At 46.0% G+C, this 15,702-nt stretch overlaps 1 protein-coding gene across 1 annotated transcript in view; it reads right to left on the bottom strand.

Moving 5' to 3' along the window:
* fa2h (fatty acid 2-hydroxylase) overlaps nt 1-8,490 on the bottom strand; it is a 105,525-nt gene extending 97,035 nt beyond the window's left edge. The window contains 1 exon segment of the mRNA XM_056282622.1: nt 8,141-8,490. Coding sequence (XP_056138597.1) covers nt 8,141-8,425 — 285 coding nt within the window. The 5' untranslated portion in view covers nt 8,426-8,490.
* Between the last annotated feature and the right edge of the window lie 7,212 nt (nt 8,491-15,702).

The following is a 15,702-nucleotide window of genomic DNA, read 5'->3' on the forward strand; positions in this document are numbered from 1 at the left end:
GGACATTGATGGCTCCCTGTACCGTCGTAACAGGATCGATCTCAGAGTGGCTGAGCCAGCTGCACGAGCCGCGCACGATCCTGTTGAACCCGCTGCGGCACACACACCGGACGGGGATCCAGCTACAGAAACTGTCATTGAGACCCCTCAGGCTGTGTTCGAGCCGAGCCCCATCAGGTCCATGCCCAAGGCGCCATCTACTCCTGTTGGCGCTCCGCGTTCGGATGGACACACTTACACAAGGGTTGGACGGCTGTCTAAACCTCCACTGAAACTCACTATGTAATCTGAATAATGTTGATGGTTGCTATGTGGGAGAGAGGGGGAAAAGAGGAGAAATGTTATCATACGCTACTGTGGTTATTACACTGGTATGGGATATGAAGAGATTTACTGCTGTTGCACTGTTATTGGTTGTTCGTATATGAAAGTAATTTTATTTTGCACTAACTTCATGTGTATGTGTTTATACTTGGAAAAGGAGGATGTTACGGGTCTAGATAGATCGATGCCATCGGCTATCCACTAGTTTACCTTAGATACACATGACCCGCGCTCAGGAACATGTTACATCACTTTGAATATACTTGGCTGCACTGAGCAACTCGTGTGTGTGTCATTCTTTATAAGATAGCCTACTGAAACAGGGCGTGGCTAAATTCCCACCACTTGTTTTTTTTTTAAATCCAAGATGGCCGCGGCGTGAAATGGGCGTATTGTACCTCCTATCGGCACTGTAGTCACTCCAGCACCGCAAAGTGCGACACAAACAATTGCATGTAAATTGGGCAACACGTTTGTTATGTTGCTGAGTGAGTGAGTGAGTCACATGAGACAAAAAGAACTGTTGATTAACTTTAATGAATTCCCTCAGCAACACAATTAATGTGTAACATACCGGACTGTCGTCTTTTGTGTCTTCTTCACTACATTCTTACAGCAGTCTCTATCCTATGCATCTTACAGAGCCACCTACTGGTGAGGGGGTGTATTGTCCAAAGTATCAGCGTTATCTTAGATCGGTCCATATGTGTCTGATGTTGGTCGAATACAAACTCAAAAAACAATTTAGCTGTTACATAAACTGTTTTTTTTGTGTTAAATTATTATGTCATACTCGAAACGGGTCATGTTAGGTATCGTTACAACCAGACAGTCCAGACAAGTTAAACAATACCCCTCCCGTGTAATTCTGGTAAACAGCCAGAACACTAGGTCCAAATATATTAATCTGCATGCACAGTCTCACACTTGAAACCTGTAACACTTGCTTCATATTAGGAAACCGCTAGCAGACCAGGTGTATGTAAAAAAGCACCATGTTGTGAATCCAAGCTAATAACTGAAATAGTTTACCAACTGCAATGCCTAGCATAAACAGCGTTGTGCTGCCGACAATACACACACATCCTTAATATCAGCCTATAGTAACAATATTGTAAAAATAAATAGTGCTTTCAATCTGTCTCCTTGGTTTTTGTGTATAAATCACCATGGTACACTAATGCAACGTCCATTTGCCATACCATCATAGTAGCGTGCAAACAGGTTAAAACACATTTTAGCTCATTCCAGTGATTAAAAAATAATCTCTCTGAAAGCGTCCCTCTCATTCTGCTTATCTATGTCATTGCAGCACGCAAGAGACCGGTTTGGGGCAACATGGTGGAGGAGGTCATGGGTGTTTGGCATGTTGGAGGTGAGAGGAGGAATTAGAAGGCCAGTGCTGAAGCTCGTGAGGAGACGATCGAGGCAGGTGTTAGTCCCGCTTGTCTGCCAACATGTCAACCCTGGTAGCAGCATCATATCGGATTCATGGAGAGCGTTGACAGTCTTACACAAGAAGTTTATGCGCACTACCAGGTGACCCATAGGTGGCACTTTGTACATCCAGTGACAGGGGCACACAGCCAACATACTGAGAGAGCCTGGCGTACATACAAGGAGACGATCGACCGGTTCAGGGGGAACCGCACACCGACAGCTCTCAGAATGAACTTGAAATTCATTGAGTGGAACCACTGGTTGGCAAAGAAACACAGGGAAGGAGTGGTTCAACGCCTTTTCAGGGATATTAGAGCATTGTACAAATGTTAATGTTGTATGCAGACATGGCAAAACCAGGTCCAGAAAGTACAATTCCGAACCATGTATTTCCTCCACCCGCGTGCTAAATCAGCTGATTTCATTACCCTATCAAGCTGAAGAGTGGGGTTGATTAGAATCAATTGGTTTAGCACATGGGTGGAGCAAACATCGTTAGGACTTTTACTTTCTGGACCAGGATTTGCCACCTCTGGTTGTATGCTGTGTTTGTGTATTTATATCATTTGATTATGTATATTATCTTTTCTGTATATGAAAAGTGATAAACTTATTGAGTGGTGTGAATACATTATCAGGCCCCAATAAGCAAGGTAGGAATGAAATTTTGAAAATGGTCTATTCATTTATAATGATTACTGTTGATTATTTAGTTGCATTTATAGGTAACTCGCAATTTATTGTAGCTTGAAATAAGACATGCAGGGAAAACACACTTTAGGGGGCTGTTCATGAGAAATTACCAAGAAATGACTACCAATTTACTAGGAATTGTATCACCTCATTACTAGAACATTACTGCTGCTTACGTTCACCTTATTTCTATTGAATTTCTTGATAAAATACCACCTTTTTACTAGGATATAACCACCTTATTTCTAAGAAATTACTTGATAATTACCACCTTATTACTTGGTTGTTTCAACCTTATTTCTAAAAAATTACTTAATAATTTCCACCTTATTACTAGGAAATTACAAGGTAATTTCAACCTTATTTCTAAGAAATTGCGTGATAATTACCACCTTATTACTAGGAACTTACTAGGTAATTTCCGACCCCCTAAAATAAAGCGTTATCAAGTGTTGGCCCATATTGGTGGTTTCATGCAAATTACACATTAAAGTTTCGGTTAGGCCCTTTTTTCTGAAAACACCCGCACCTTGAAAACCTGCGTCAGAGGGTCGTCTATAGCTGCTTACTCTCATCACATCTTGGTACACGAGTTTCAAATTAAATAAACACCAGCGATAAACTGGGACTAACCTTTACAAGAGTAGATTATGATAACTAAAAGAAACGTGTTTGTGTGTATGTATCTGTATGTAGGCTGTTTTCATTGTCCAAGAGTGATTAACAGTATTGTAGTTTTCATAACTCCATTTACAGCACATATTAGCCTGTTCCATTCATTCCAATCAATAGACACACGTAATAACTGACACGCTGAAAGTGAAGATGGATGGCAGCTGTCCAAAGTGTTGTTTTATAGCTATAACTTACAAATCAAGCATAAGGCTACAGAAGAGAAGACGAGAAGAGAAGAGAAGAGAGGAGAGGAGAGGAGAGAAGGTCATCAAGCTGGCACCGTAGATGGTAACCTTGGTTCTACGCTCTCTTGTACTTTTTCTGTTTTTGTGTATTTGTTTAGTTTCCAGCGTCCACTCACCGATCACATACGGCAGAGAAGAACTTTTAAGCCTCCAACTGTCCACTGGACAAATGGAGCAGACTTTTTTACCGACTTTAAGTGAAGCCTTGCTGATCTTTCGGCTCTGTGCGGGCTGGGGCAGAGCCGGAGCATTCGCTAAACTGCGACAGCGGGGATTTAGAACCGCGCTCCCGTCAACCCACCTGGCGAATGTCCGCTCTCTGGCCAACAAGATGGACGAACTGCTAGTCCTAAAACGGGAGAAAAAAACTCGGACTTTCCAGATCTCCCGCCCTGTGTCTCACTGAAACCTGGCTCAGTGAGCAAAAAGAAAAAAAAAGAAAAGAAAAGAAACGGGGGTAGCGGCATATGCTTCTGCATAAACGAAGGTTGTTGTACGGATGTCACAATGTTGAAGAAATCATGCAGCCGTCACTTAAAGACCTTTTTCACTGACTGTAAACCATTCTATTCACCGCGGGAATTTACATCATTTATTCTGGTCGGCGTCTATGTCCCACCCCAGGCCTGTGTTAAAGAGGCGTTAAAACAACTGGCTGATCAAATTACAAACATGGAGCGCAAATATCCAGACTCCCTGCTCATTATCTTTGGGGATTTTAACTGAGCAAACCTCAGCCATGAACTGCCAAAATACAGACAGCATGTTAAATGTCCCAGCAGGGACAAAACACTCTGGATCATACTTATACAATATTAAAGGACGCCTGTCGCTCTGTCCCCCGTGCAGCCCTGGGACTCTCTTATCACTGTCTGATTCATCTCTGCAAAGCCTGTGCTTTAAACTGTGAGGAAATGGACCAGTGAAGCTCCACGCCTGCCTCGACTGTACTGACTGGAGTGTTTTTGAGGCTGCATCTACAGACTTGGACAAACTTACTGACAACTGTGACGTCTTACATCAGCTTTTGTGAGGACATCTGTGTGTGCCCGCCAAAACCTTCCGTACCTTTAACAGCAATAAGCCCTGGTTCACAGCAAAACTCAGGCAGCTTCGTAAGGCTAAAGAGGAGGCCTACAGGGGTGGAGATAGCATCCAGTATAACAAAGCCAGAAATACATTCACAAAGGAGATCAGAGTGGCAAAAAGGAGCTACCCTAAAAAAATGAATAACAGGTTTACTGCCAATGACCCAGCATTAGTCTGGATAGGTTTGAGAGACATTACGAACTACAGGAGACCACCCCCCCCCCCACAATGCCGGGAACCATCAACTGGCTGACGATCTAAATAAGTTTTACTGGAGGTTTGATAAGTGCACTTTCACACCCCTCACCCTCTCCGGCCACAATACACAACCAACTGCACCCGCTGCCAGCTACTCTCCCCTCCCCACCGAACTCTCCACTCACACTCAGGATCTGTGTTGAGAATGTGCGCCAGTGCTTCCAGAGACAGAAGAACAGGAAGGCACCAGGCCTGAATGGTGTGTCACCCTCTTTTCTCAAAGTCTGTGCTGGCCAGCTGGCCCCAATTTTCACACTGATCTTCAACAGATCACTGGAGCTGTGTGAAGTCTCCTCCTGTTTCAAGAAATCCACTATCATCCTGGTCCCCAAGAAACTCCGTATCACAGGATTAAATGACTACAGGCCCATTGCCCTAGCATCTCTAGTCATGAAATCCTTCGAGAGACTGGTGTTGGCCCACCTGAAGGAAATCACAGGCCCCCTGCTCGACCCCCTGCAGTTTGCCTATGAAGAAAACAGGTCAGTGGATGATGCAGTCAACATGGGATTGCACTACATCTTCCAACACCTCAACTCCCCAGGGACATGCGCAAGGGTCCAGTTTGTGGACTTCAGCTCAGTGTTCACACCATTGTCCCAGATATCCTCCACTCCAAACTCACTCGACTCACACTGTACCAGCCCCCATCTGCCAGCGGATTAAAAACTTCCTGATTGACAGAAGGCAGCTGGTGAGGCTGGAGAAAATCACATCCAACACCCAGACAATCAGCACTGGCATCCCCCAGGGATGTGTGCTGTCCCCTTTACTCTTCTCCCTCTACACAAATGACTGCACCTCAGGTGACCCGTCTGTTCGACTCCTGAAGTTTGCGGATGGAACAACCGTAATTGGCCTTATCTAGGATGGTGACGAGTCTGCATATAGATGGGAGGTTTAACAGCTGGCTCTCTGGTGCGGCCATAACAACCTGGAGCTGAACACACTCAAAACAGTGGAGATGACAGTGGACTTCAGGAGGAGCCCCCCAACACTGCCCCCCACCATACTCACCAGTACTGTGTCTACAGTGAAAGCCTACTGAATTCTGGGTCCCACAAACTCCCAGGACCTACGGTGGGCATCCAACATAGACACAATCATCAAAAAGGCCCAGCAGAGGATGTACTTTCTCCACCAGCTTAGAAAATTCAACCTGCCTCAGGAACTGTTGATTCAGTTCTACACTGCAATAATCCAGTCTGTCCTCTGCACATCCATCACTGTCTGGTTTGGTTCAGCCACCAAACAGGACAGGGACAGACTACAATGGACATTTAAGTCTGGAGGGAAAATCATTGGTGCCAACCCTGCCCTTCGTTCAGGACTTACACACCTCCAGAGTCAGGAAACGGATAGACAACATCACTGCAGACCCATCACACCCTGGTCACAACCTGTTCGAACTCCTCCCCTCTGGCAGGTGCTATAGAGCACTGCACCCCGAAACAACCAGATATAAAAACAAGTTTCTTTCCGCAGGCTGTCATTCAATGAATACTTAACACTGTCAATCAATCCAACCATTTTGTATATACTGTACTGTACATTGGACGTATACTGGTACACTCTGTCATGTCCATCTACCTCAGGCATGTATGTAAGTAACCCGCTAACATCTACGTATTTCAGCAACTCTGATATACTATACTCTGCACCATTGCACTTTGTCACCATTTATTTCAGCTGTATAAGTCAATTCTTGTGTAGATATCTGAAGATTGTTGTGTTGTGTTGTTATTCTATGTCAAGTACCCTGAGAGAGCCACGAAACTGGAATCACATTCCATGTATGTGCAAATCTGCATGGCCAATAAACATGATTCTGATTCTGATTCTGATTAGAAGAGGAGAGGAGAGAAGAGAAGAGAAGAGAAGAGAAGAGAAGAGAAGAGAAGAGAAGAGAAGAGAAGAGAAGAGAAGAGAAGAGAAGAGAAGAGAAGAGAAGAGAAGAGAAGAGAAGAGAAGAGAAGAGAAGAGAAGAGAAGAGAAGAGTCATCGACACAGATCAGAGTGGGCAAGCCATGTAAATGTTAACTGGCACTAAGACATTTATGCAAACTCTCCTCCCTCTCCCACTTACACACACCCCACACAGACCAACAGCATGATAAACACACTTACACACACACACACGCACACACACGCGTGCGCGCGCACACACACACACACACAAGCACACACACACACCTTCAACAGAAAGATAAAATACGGAGTGTATCTTCGGCTCACTAATGATTCCCTCAAATTGTCTCCGCTCATATTTCCTCCAGCCAGGACCGAGCTAGCTCTCTCTCTCTCACACACACACACACACACACACACACACACACACACGCACACACACACACACCTCTTGCATCATTCATTAACACTACCCCCAACCCCCCGTTTTCGTGAGCTGCATCTAACGTGTCACCTGGACCCTCCCTTTTCCTCCGTGGAACCTCCCTCATCCTTTTCTTCGTCACTCTTGAAGACCAGTCGATTGTTTTCCTCATTAATCAGGCAAACCCTGACCCAAATCTCCTCGCAAACAGACTAAACACGGGACATGGGAGGTGACGGGACTGGGCCGTGGACCTTATCAAGACTTCCATCAGTGTGGGAAAACTAACATCGCACAAACTGACAGACTGTTGCATGCGCGCACATACACACACGTAACATGCATGCGTGCACATACACACACGTAACAGGGCTCTGTTGGCTTTCTGCACGTTCAACACACCACAGTACGGCAACAGTGTAAACCAACTTTAACTTAAAGTTGTGCTATTGAAGTATAGTGATAACCCCGTCTGTACGGGCCATCATCTGGCCTTCTGCGGCACATTTTGAAGTCGAAAGCTTTATTTGAAACGAATAGCTGAAACAAATTACCCTCCATCGTGTGTCAAACGGATTACTTCACGTGACTGCACATATGAATCCTCAGAGAACGGCCATCGGTTTAAAAAGTGCAGCGTCCCTAACAAGCTGCTGTGTTTCCCACACTGAACACCTCTGCAGCCCAGCTCTGACCAGACCATGACCTGCTGATGACACCAACACATCACTGTTATCTTAACCTACATCTGCTTTTAAAGCATTTCCGCTCTTGAACTTTTTATCTTTCATTGTATATCCTCGCCTCATTTCATGTATGTATATATATATGTGTGTGTGTGTGTGTGTGTGTGTGTGTGTGTATGCATGTGTGTATATATATATGTAAATATATATATATATATATATATATATATACAAACACACACAAACACATATACATACGTACATATACATACATATATATATATATATATATACATACACACACACACACACACACACACACACACACATATCTGCATTGTATGTACATATCAACATTGTTATGGCACACTACTTTATCTATCGATGTCCCTCCTGACCTGCGCTTCATCACCGCTGCTGTTGTCCCGGTCCAGCTCGCCGATGTAGTACTGCTCCATCCATCGCCGCGCGTTCTCCGAGTGCCGGTGCGGGGGTCCCTCCATCTCCCGGACTATGTCGCTCCCCGAGCGGCGCAGAATCAGCGCCTCCCCGCCCGGGTGCATTCTGAGGAACCCGGTCACATCGTACACCCTGGACCCGAGCAGCACCCAGCAGGAGTCCTTGGTGCAGTGGCGGGCCACTTCCTTCCCCGAAAAGAACCGCGGAGACGTCGACGGAGACATCTGTCAAGTGTCGGTCGAAACTCTTCACGCGCAGGCAAGGAGGAGTGCGCTGAAGACCTCCTGGAAGCTTGTGGACTGGACCGCGGGCTAAACTTGCCTTGTTGCCAGCAGAGTGCCTCCGCCGGGGAGCCAGGCACGGCGCCTCATTAGCATATTCATGAGCACCGCGAGGGACGCTCCCATCTCGCAGCACCTGCTAAGCCTAGAAGAAATAACACCGACAGACTAGAAGAAATAACACCGACAGCTTGTTGCCCTTGTTGAGTTAAGTTAAAGGAAGAGTGTTGACAAAAGTTTTATTCAACATTTTGAGGAAGTTTCCGGTCTGTAGAAAATACGGGGTTTCATGTCTGGTGCTTAACACGTTGGAGCGTCCGTGGTGCGGCCCGACCCTGATATTGATATTGATAACTAGTGTCAGAATCAGTCCGTCACCACCTCTTGGTACGCCGGAAGGTTCCAAGCCTCTCGGGCAGTAGAAGTTGTCAGGGTTGTCAATGCTAAATAAACGGAAACAATAATGTGGTCGGTTTAAAACCTGGGAAATATTGAACGACTTTGAAAAAGATTTCAGGGCGCCAGGCTGGACATGTTCAGTGTGTGTCTGACAATAAGCCACACAAAGAAGTGTCTTCACTTCTCGGAAGGGTGTGGAGAGAGTTGTGTGTAAACAGACTGGGGTCCTGCTGCAGATGTGACCAAGTGATGCTGGGTAATTACTGGTCCAAGGGCGCCGACTGGCGCGTCAAAGTCAGTCTGGCTACTTGTTGCGTCGTGCTGACTGCACAATGAGCGGAATGTGGAGCTCTTCTTCACGTGAACTGTGTTTGTATATGTTATGTTAATGTTTATCTTATGTTTGTATATGTTACTAAAGAGCAGCAGATAAGATAACAGACAGGCACACTCCACCAACTGATCCTTACAGGTTTCCACACATCATGTTTCCTTCTGTCCCCAGTACTTTCTGGTATATCGATTAACAAAATTTCGCTTCTCCCAATATTTTCTTTTTTAAAGTTGAGATTTTCCTTCGACATTTCGACTCTCCTTCAGTTTAATATTTTGATAATGAATCAATAAGAATAAATGTCAACACAAATCCTACCGTAGAACAGTTTACAACCCAGAGCAGAATTATATAACACAATTGTAAAGTTATAGGCTAGAATATAATAGTGTATTATAAAACACCAAACAATGCCATTTATTAGTGATTAACCTGCTTGTTTTAACCGAGGTAAAATATAAAAAGAACAGAAAAAAAGATTCCTGACAACAGACAACAGCAGGTGGCAATGAAGAACCTGACAGCGTCAACGTGTGTGCGCGCGCATAAACGCACATACATGAACGCGCGTGTATCAAGTACACACGGGGGTACATGCATGAGTGTATACGCATGCATGCATGCACACACAGCAATGCATAAACATGATTATGTACCCACGGCTCAGACCTGACCGCTGATAAAGTCGTGGTCAGCACTCCTCGTGTATTCACACCTCATGTAGTCACACCTCATGTATTCACGCCTCATATAGTCACACCCTACACACCCTATGTATTCACACCTCATATATTCAGCATGAAAGCCAGCAGTTATGACCATGTTAGTGTCATATCTAACTTTTCTGACAACATTTCGACAGCGAGGTAAGCAGAAGGATTATATTTGTACAGAGAGGTGAAGCTGGAAAGTCCAGGCCTCCCTGACAAGGTGTGACATGATACCCATCCTTTAATGTAGTACACTATCGAGTCCCCTCTTGAAAATATTCCCCAAGAGCACATATTCTGTTTCTATTTTACCTACAGTGGGCTATCTACACACCCCTGTTAAAATGGCAGGTTTTTGTGATGTAAAAAAAAATGAAACCAAGATAAATCAGGTCAGAACTTTTTCCACCTTTAATGTGAAATTGAAACCCAAAAAATTAAGTGAAAAACAATCAGAAACATTTTTGGGGGGCATAGAAAACTTACGGAAACCTGGTTGCACACCCTTTTATCATTGGGGATGTGGCTGGGTCCAGAATTAACCATCCATCCATTATCCAAATTATCCTGTTCTCAGGGTCACGGGAATGCTGGAGCCTATCCTAGCAGTCATTGGGTGGCACGTGGGGAGACACCCTAGACAGGCCGTCAGGCCATTGTTTGAGCTAGTGGTGTGTAAAAAACGAGGCATACTCCAACTTAACAGTTAATGAGCTTTAGTGTCGAACTGTAAGTATCAACAATACAGAGATGAATTGACGCACGCAGGAGACTGCGTGCCTTATGTAACATTGACTACAGCTAACATCCACTCGGTGGCGCTATAATACCACCCGTAACATCTCCCTTTCCTTTAAGTAAACAAAACTACTACTACTACTACTTTCGGCTGCTCACTTTGGGGGTCGCCACAGCGGATCATCCGTTTCCATTTCTTCCTGTCTTCTGCGTCTTCCTCTGTCACACCAGCCACCTGCATGTCTTCCCTCACCACATCCATAAACCTCCTCTTTGGCCTTCCTCTTCTCCTCTTCCCTGGCAGCTCCATATTCAGCATCCTTCTCCCAATATACTCAGCATCTCTCCTCCACACATGTCCAAGCCATCTCATTCTTGCCTCTCTTGCTTTGTCTCCAAACCGTCCAACCTGAGCGGTCCCTCTAATATAATCGTTCCTAATCCTGTCCTTCTTCGTTACTCCCAGTGAAAATCTTAGCATCTTCAACTCTGCCACCTCCAGCTCCGCCTTCTGTCTTTTCGTCAGTGCCACTGTCTCCAAACCATATAACATAGCTGGTCTCACAACCATCTTGTAAACTTTCCCTTTAACTCTTGCTGGTACCCTTCTGTCGCAAATCACTCCTGACACACTTCTCCACCCACTCCACCCTGCCTGCACTCTCTTTTTCACCTCTCTACTGCACTCCCCGTTACTTTGGACAGTTGACCCAAAGTATTTAAACTCAAATGCCTTTGTCACCTCCACTCCTTGCATCCTGATCATTCCACTGTCCTCTCTCTCATTCACGCATAGGTATTCCGTCTTGCTCCTACTGACTTTCATTCCTCTTCTCTCCAGTGCATACCTCCACCTCTCCAGGCTCTCCTCAACATGCACCCTACTCTCACTACAGATCACAATGTCATCCGCGAACACCATCGTCCATGGAGACTCCTGCCTGATCTTGTCCGTCAACCTGTCCATCACCATTGCAAAAAAGAAAGGGCTCAGAGCCGATCCTTGATGTAATCCCACCTCCACCTTGAACCAATCTGTCATTCCAACCGCACACCTCACCATTGTCACACTTCCCTCATACGTATCCTGCACCACTCCTACATACTTCTCTGCAACTCCTGACTTCCTCATACAATACCACACCTCCTCTCTCGGCATTCTGTCATAAGCTTTCTCTAAATCTACAAAGACACAATGCAACTCTTTCTGGCCTTCTCTATACTTCTCAATCAACATTCTCAAAGCAAACATCGCATCTGTGGTGCTCTTTCGTGGCATGAAACCATACTGCTGCTCGCTGATCATCACCTCTCCTCTTAACCTAGCTTCTATTACTCTTTCCCAAATCTTCATGCTGTGGCTGATCAACTTTATACCTCTGTAGTTGTTACAGTTCTGCACATCGCCCTTGTTCTTGAAAATCGGTACCATTATGCTTCTTCTCCACTCCTCAGGCATCCTCTCACTTTCCAGGATTGTGTTAAACAATCTAGTTAAAAACTCCACTGCCATCTCTCCTAAACATCTCCATGCCTCCACAGGTATGTCATGAGGACCAACTGCCTTTCCACTCTTCATCCTCTTCATAGCTGCCCTCACTTCCTCCTTGTTAATCCACTGAACTTCCTGATTCACTATCCCTACATCATCCAACCTTCTCTCTCTCTCATTTTCTTCATTCATCAGCCCCTCAAAGTATTCCTTCCACCTTCTTAGCACACTCTCCTCGCTTGTCAGCACATTTCCATCTCTATCCTTGATCGCCCTAACTTGCTGCACATCCTTTGCAGCTTGGTCCCTCTGTCTAGCCAATCGGTACAAGTCCTTATCTCCTTCCTTAGTGTCTAACCTGTCATACAACTCACCATACGCCTTTTCCTTTGCCTTTGCCACCTCTCTCTTTGCTTTACACTGCATCTCCTTGTACTCCTGTCTACTTTCTTCATCTCTCTTACTATCCCACTTCTTCTTTGCCAACCTTTTCCTCTGTATAATTTACTGTACTTCCTCATTCCACCACCAAGTCTCCTTGTCTTCCTTCCTCTGTCCTGATGACACACCAAGTACCTTCCTAGCTGTCTCCCTCACTATTTCTGCAGTGGTTGTCCAGCCATCTGGCAACTCTTCACTACCACCCAGTGCCTGTCTTAACTCCTGCCTGAACTCCACACAACAGTCTTCCTTCTTCAGCTTCCACCATTTGATCTTCGGCTGTGTCTTCACTCGCTTCCTCTTCTTGGTCTCCAAAGTCATCCTACAGACCACCATCCGATGCTGCCTAGCTACGTTCTCCCCTGTCACCACTTAGCAGTCTCCAATCCCTTTTAGATGGCGCCTTCTACATAAGATATAGTCCACCTGTGTGCACTTTCCTCCACTCTTGTACGTCACCCTGTGTTCCTCCCTCTTCTTGAAATATGTATTCACCACAGCCATTTCCATCCTTTTCACAAAATCGACCACCATCTGTCCTTCCACATTTCTCTTCTTGACTCCATACCTTCCCATCACCTCCTCATCACCTCTGTTCCCTTCACCAACATGTCCATTGAAGTCCGTTCCAATCACCACTCTCTCCTCCTTGGGTACCCTCTCCACCATGTCGTCCAACTCACTCCAGAATTCTTCTTTTTCATCCATCTCACACCCAATTTGCGGGGCATATGCGCTGATAACATTCAGCAATAAACCTTCAATTTCCAGCTTCATACTCATCACTCTGTTTGACACTCTCTTCACCTCCAGCACACTCTTGACATGCTCTTCCTTCAGAATTACCCCTACCCCATTACTCCTCCCATTCACACCATGGTAGAAGAGTTTGAACCTACCTCCGATACTCCTGGCCTTACTCCCCTTCCACCTGGTCTCTTGCACACACAGTATGCCTACCTTTCTTCTTTCCATCATGTCAGCCAGCTCTCTCCCTTTACCAGTCATAGTGCCAACATTCAAAGTTCCAACTCTCACCTCCACATGCCTACCCTTCCTCCTCTCTAGCTGCCTCTGGACATGCTTTCCCCCTCTCCTTCCTCCTCTCTAGCTGCCTCTGGACATGCTTTCCCCCTCTCCTTCTCCTTCGCCCAACAGTAGCATAGTTTCCACCGACACCCTGCTGGTTAACATTACCGGTGGCGGTCGTTGGTAACCCGGGCCTCGACCGATCCGGTATGTAAGTCTTATTTATGATCCGCATATTTGATTTGGCAAAGATTTTACGCCGGATGCCCTTCCTGACGCAACCCTCCCCATTTGTCCGGGCTTGGGACCGGCACTAAGGATGCACTGGCTTGTGCATCCTCAGTGGCTGGGTTCCTTTAAGTAAACAAAACACTTCTTGAAATAACAACTTGTGATCTTCACCCAATACATTGTTATATCTAGATCTCAAAAACAATTAAACAGCCTGTCTATCCCCCCCCCCCTTCCCTTCAGCCACTATCCCCAGACTGCCTAAACACTGAAAATTAGAACCAGTCCATGTGAGCTTATAGGTTCAGTCTGTTGGGAGGCCTTATCTGACGGCCATATCGAAAGAGAGCAGGGGAATGGGGTGACGATGGGACAGCAGAGGTGTCCAAAGTCTGTGGTGGGCCCGGAGCCCATGGACTGCTGTAGAGCCTGCTGGGAGAGGGTTGAGGAGAGAACGTGCATGCCTTCTCACCCTCCGTCATTTCACTCTGTGGCTGAGACCCACTGCATTCAGATGAAGGCCCCTCTGCGCCAGCCCTAGGGTTTTGTGATGGCCTTGGCTCTACCATACGTAGATCGACTCAATTGCGACGATACAAGGAGCCCTCGACCTCTACCAGATATGACCATGGGGCCACTTTCTGCAGACACACTCCTATCACCAGATGCCAGTCCTGTCTCCTGGTAGTGGTTTCATCCAAACTGCTTCTCCCACTGTGAGCTCAGGTAAGTCCTTAGCAGTCCTGTCATAGATGAGTTTCGAGATTTGTTTCCTGTGCCGCAGTTTGTCTATAACATCCGTAATGACGCATGGCTCAAGAAGTGCATCAACCACTGACAGAGCTGACTTCGAACGCCATGACATCAGTCGTTGGGCAGGACTGCTGTCCATACACTCCGTTGGGGTGTTTCTCCATTGTAAGATTGCCTTCCAGGCATCCTCGCCATCCATAGTGCTTTCTTGCACAGGTTCTTTGCGATTTTGACCGCTGCTTCCACCTTCCTGTTGGCCTTGGGATGCCTTGGTGAGGACGTGATATGGTCAAACCCCCACTCCACAGCGAATTGGCGGAACTGAGTCGAGGCGAACGGGGGCTCATTGTCAGAAATGACCCTGTCAAGTTGCCCATAATGAGCAAACTGAGCCTTGCATCGTTTTATTGTTGTCTCTGCACTGTCTGGCAGAACATCAATCTCCCAGAAATCTGAGTAGTGATCAACTACCATCAGAAAGTTTTTCCCACTGTGTTGAAAACTTATGATTTGCCAGGGGCATGTGGGCAGTTCATGGCTCAGCATTGTCTCCTTTTGCTGCTCAATTGCATACTTATTGCATGTAGAGCATTTACTGACAAAATCCTTGATCTCGCTCTGCATTCCAGGCCAGTATGGTCTCCCGTGCTTGTCTGTAGCAGGGCTCACCACCGATGTGACTGCCATATACTCTGGCAAGCATCTCAGGATGCAAAGATTTTGGGATCAACACTCTTTCCCCCTAAACAAGACTCCGTTCTGGACACTTAGCTCCTCTTTGATAGGCCAGAACTCTCTGACTGACTGCTCTGTTTCATCCTTATCAGCGGGCCAACCCTTAAGGATAGTAGACTTCACGACTTGTAGTTGTCAGTCGTTGTCTGTATGTTGCTGTATCTGTAGCAGCCTTTTGTCTGTGACATTCCAATAGTCAGCCATATTTATGTGCTCAATTGCCAGCTGCTCATCCACCATACTGCAGACTGTGTGCTCTGCATGCATAGAACCAGGGTGTGTTTTGGAAGTGACAGCCCTGCTTAATGCGTCACTCACAAACATGTCTGGTCCTGGTTTGTAGATCACCCACAGGTTG

This window comes from Lampris incognitus, chromosome 6, assembly GCF_029633865.1.
Source record: "Lampris incognitus isolate fLamInc1 chromosome 6, fLamInc1.hap2, whole genome shotgun sequence".
In the NCBI taxonomy this organism is placed as follows: Eukaryota; Metazoa; Chordata; class Actinopteri; order Lampriformes; family Lampridae; genus Lampris; species Lampris incognitus.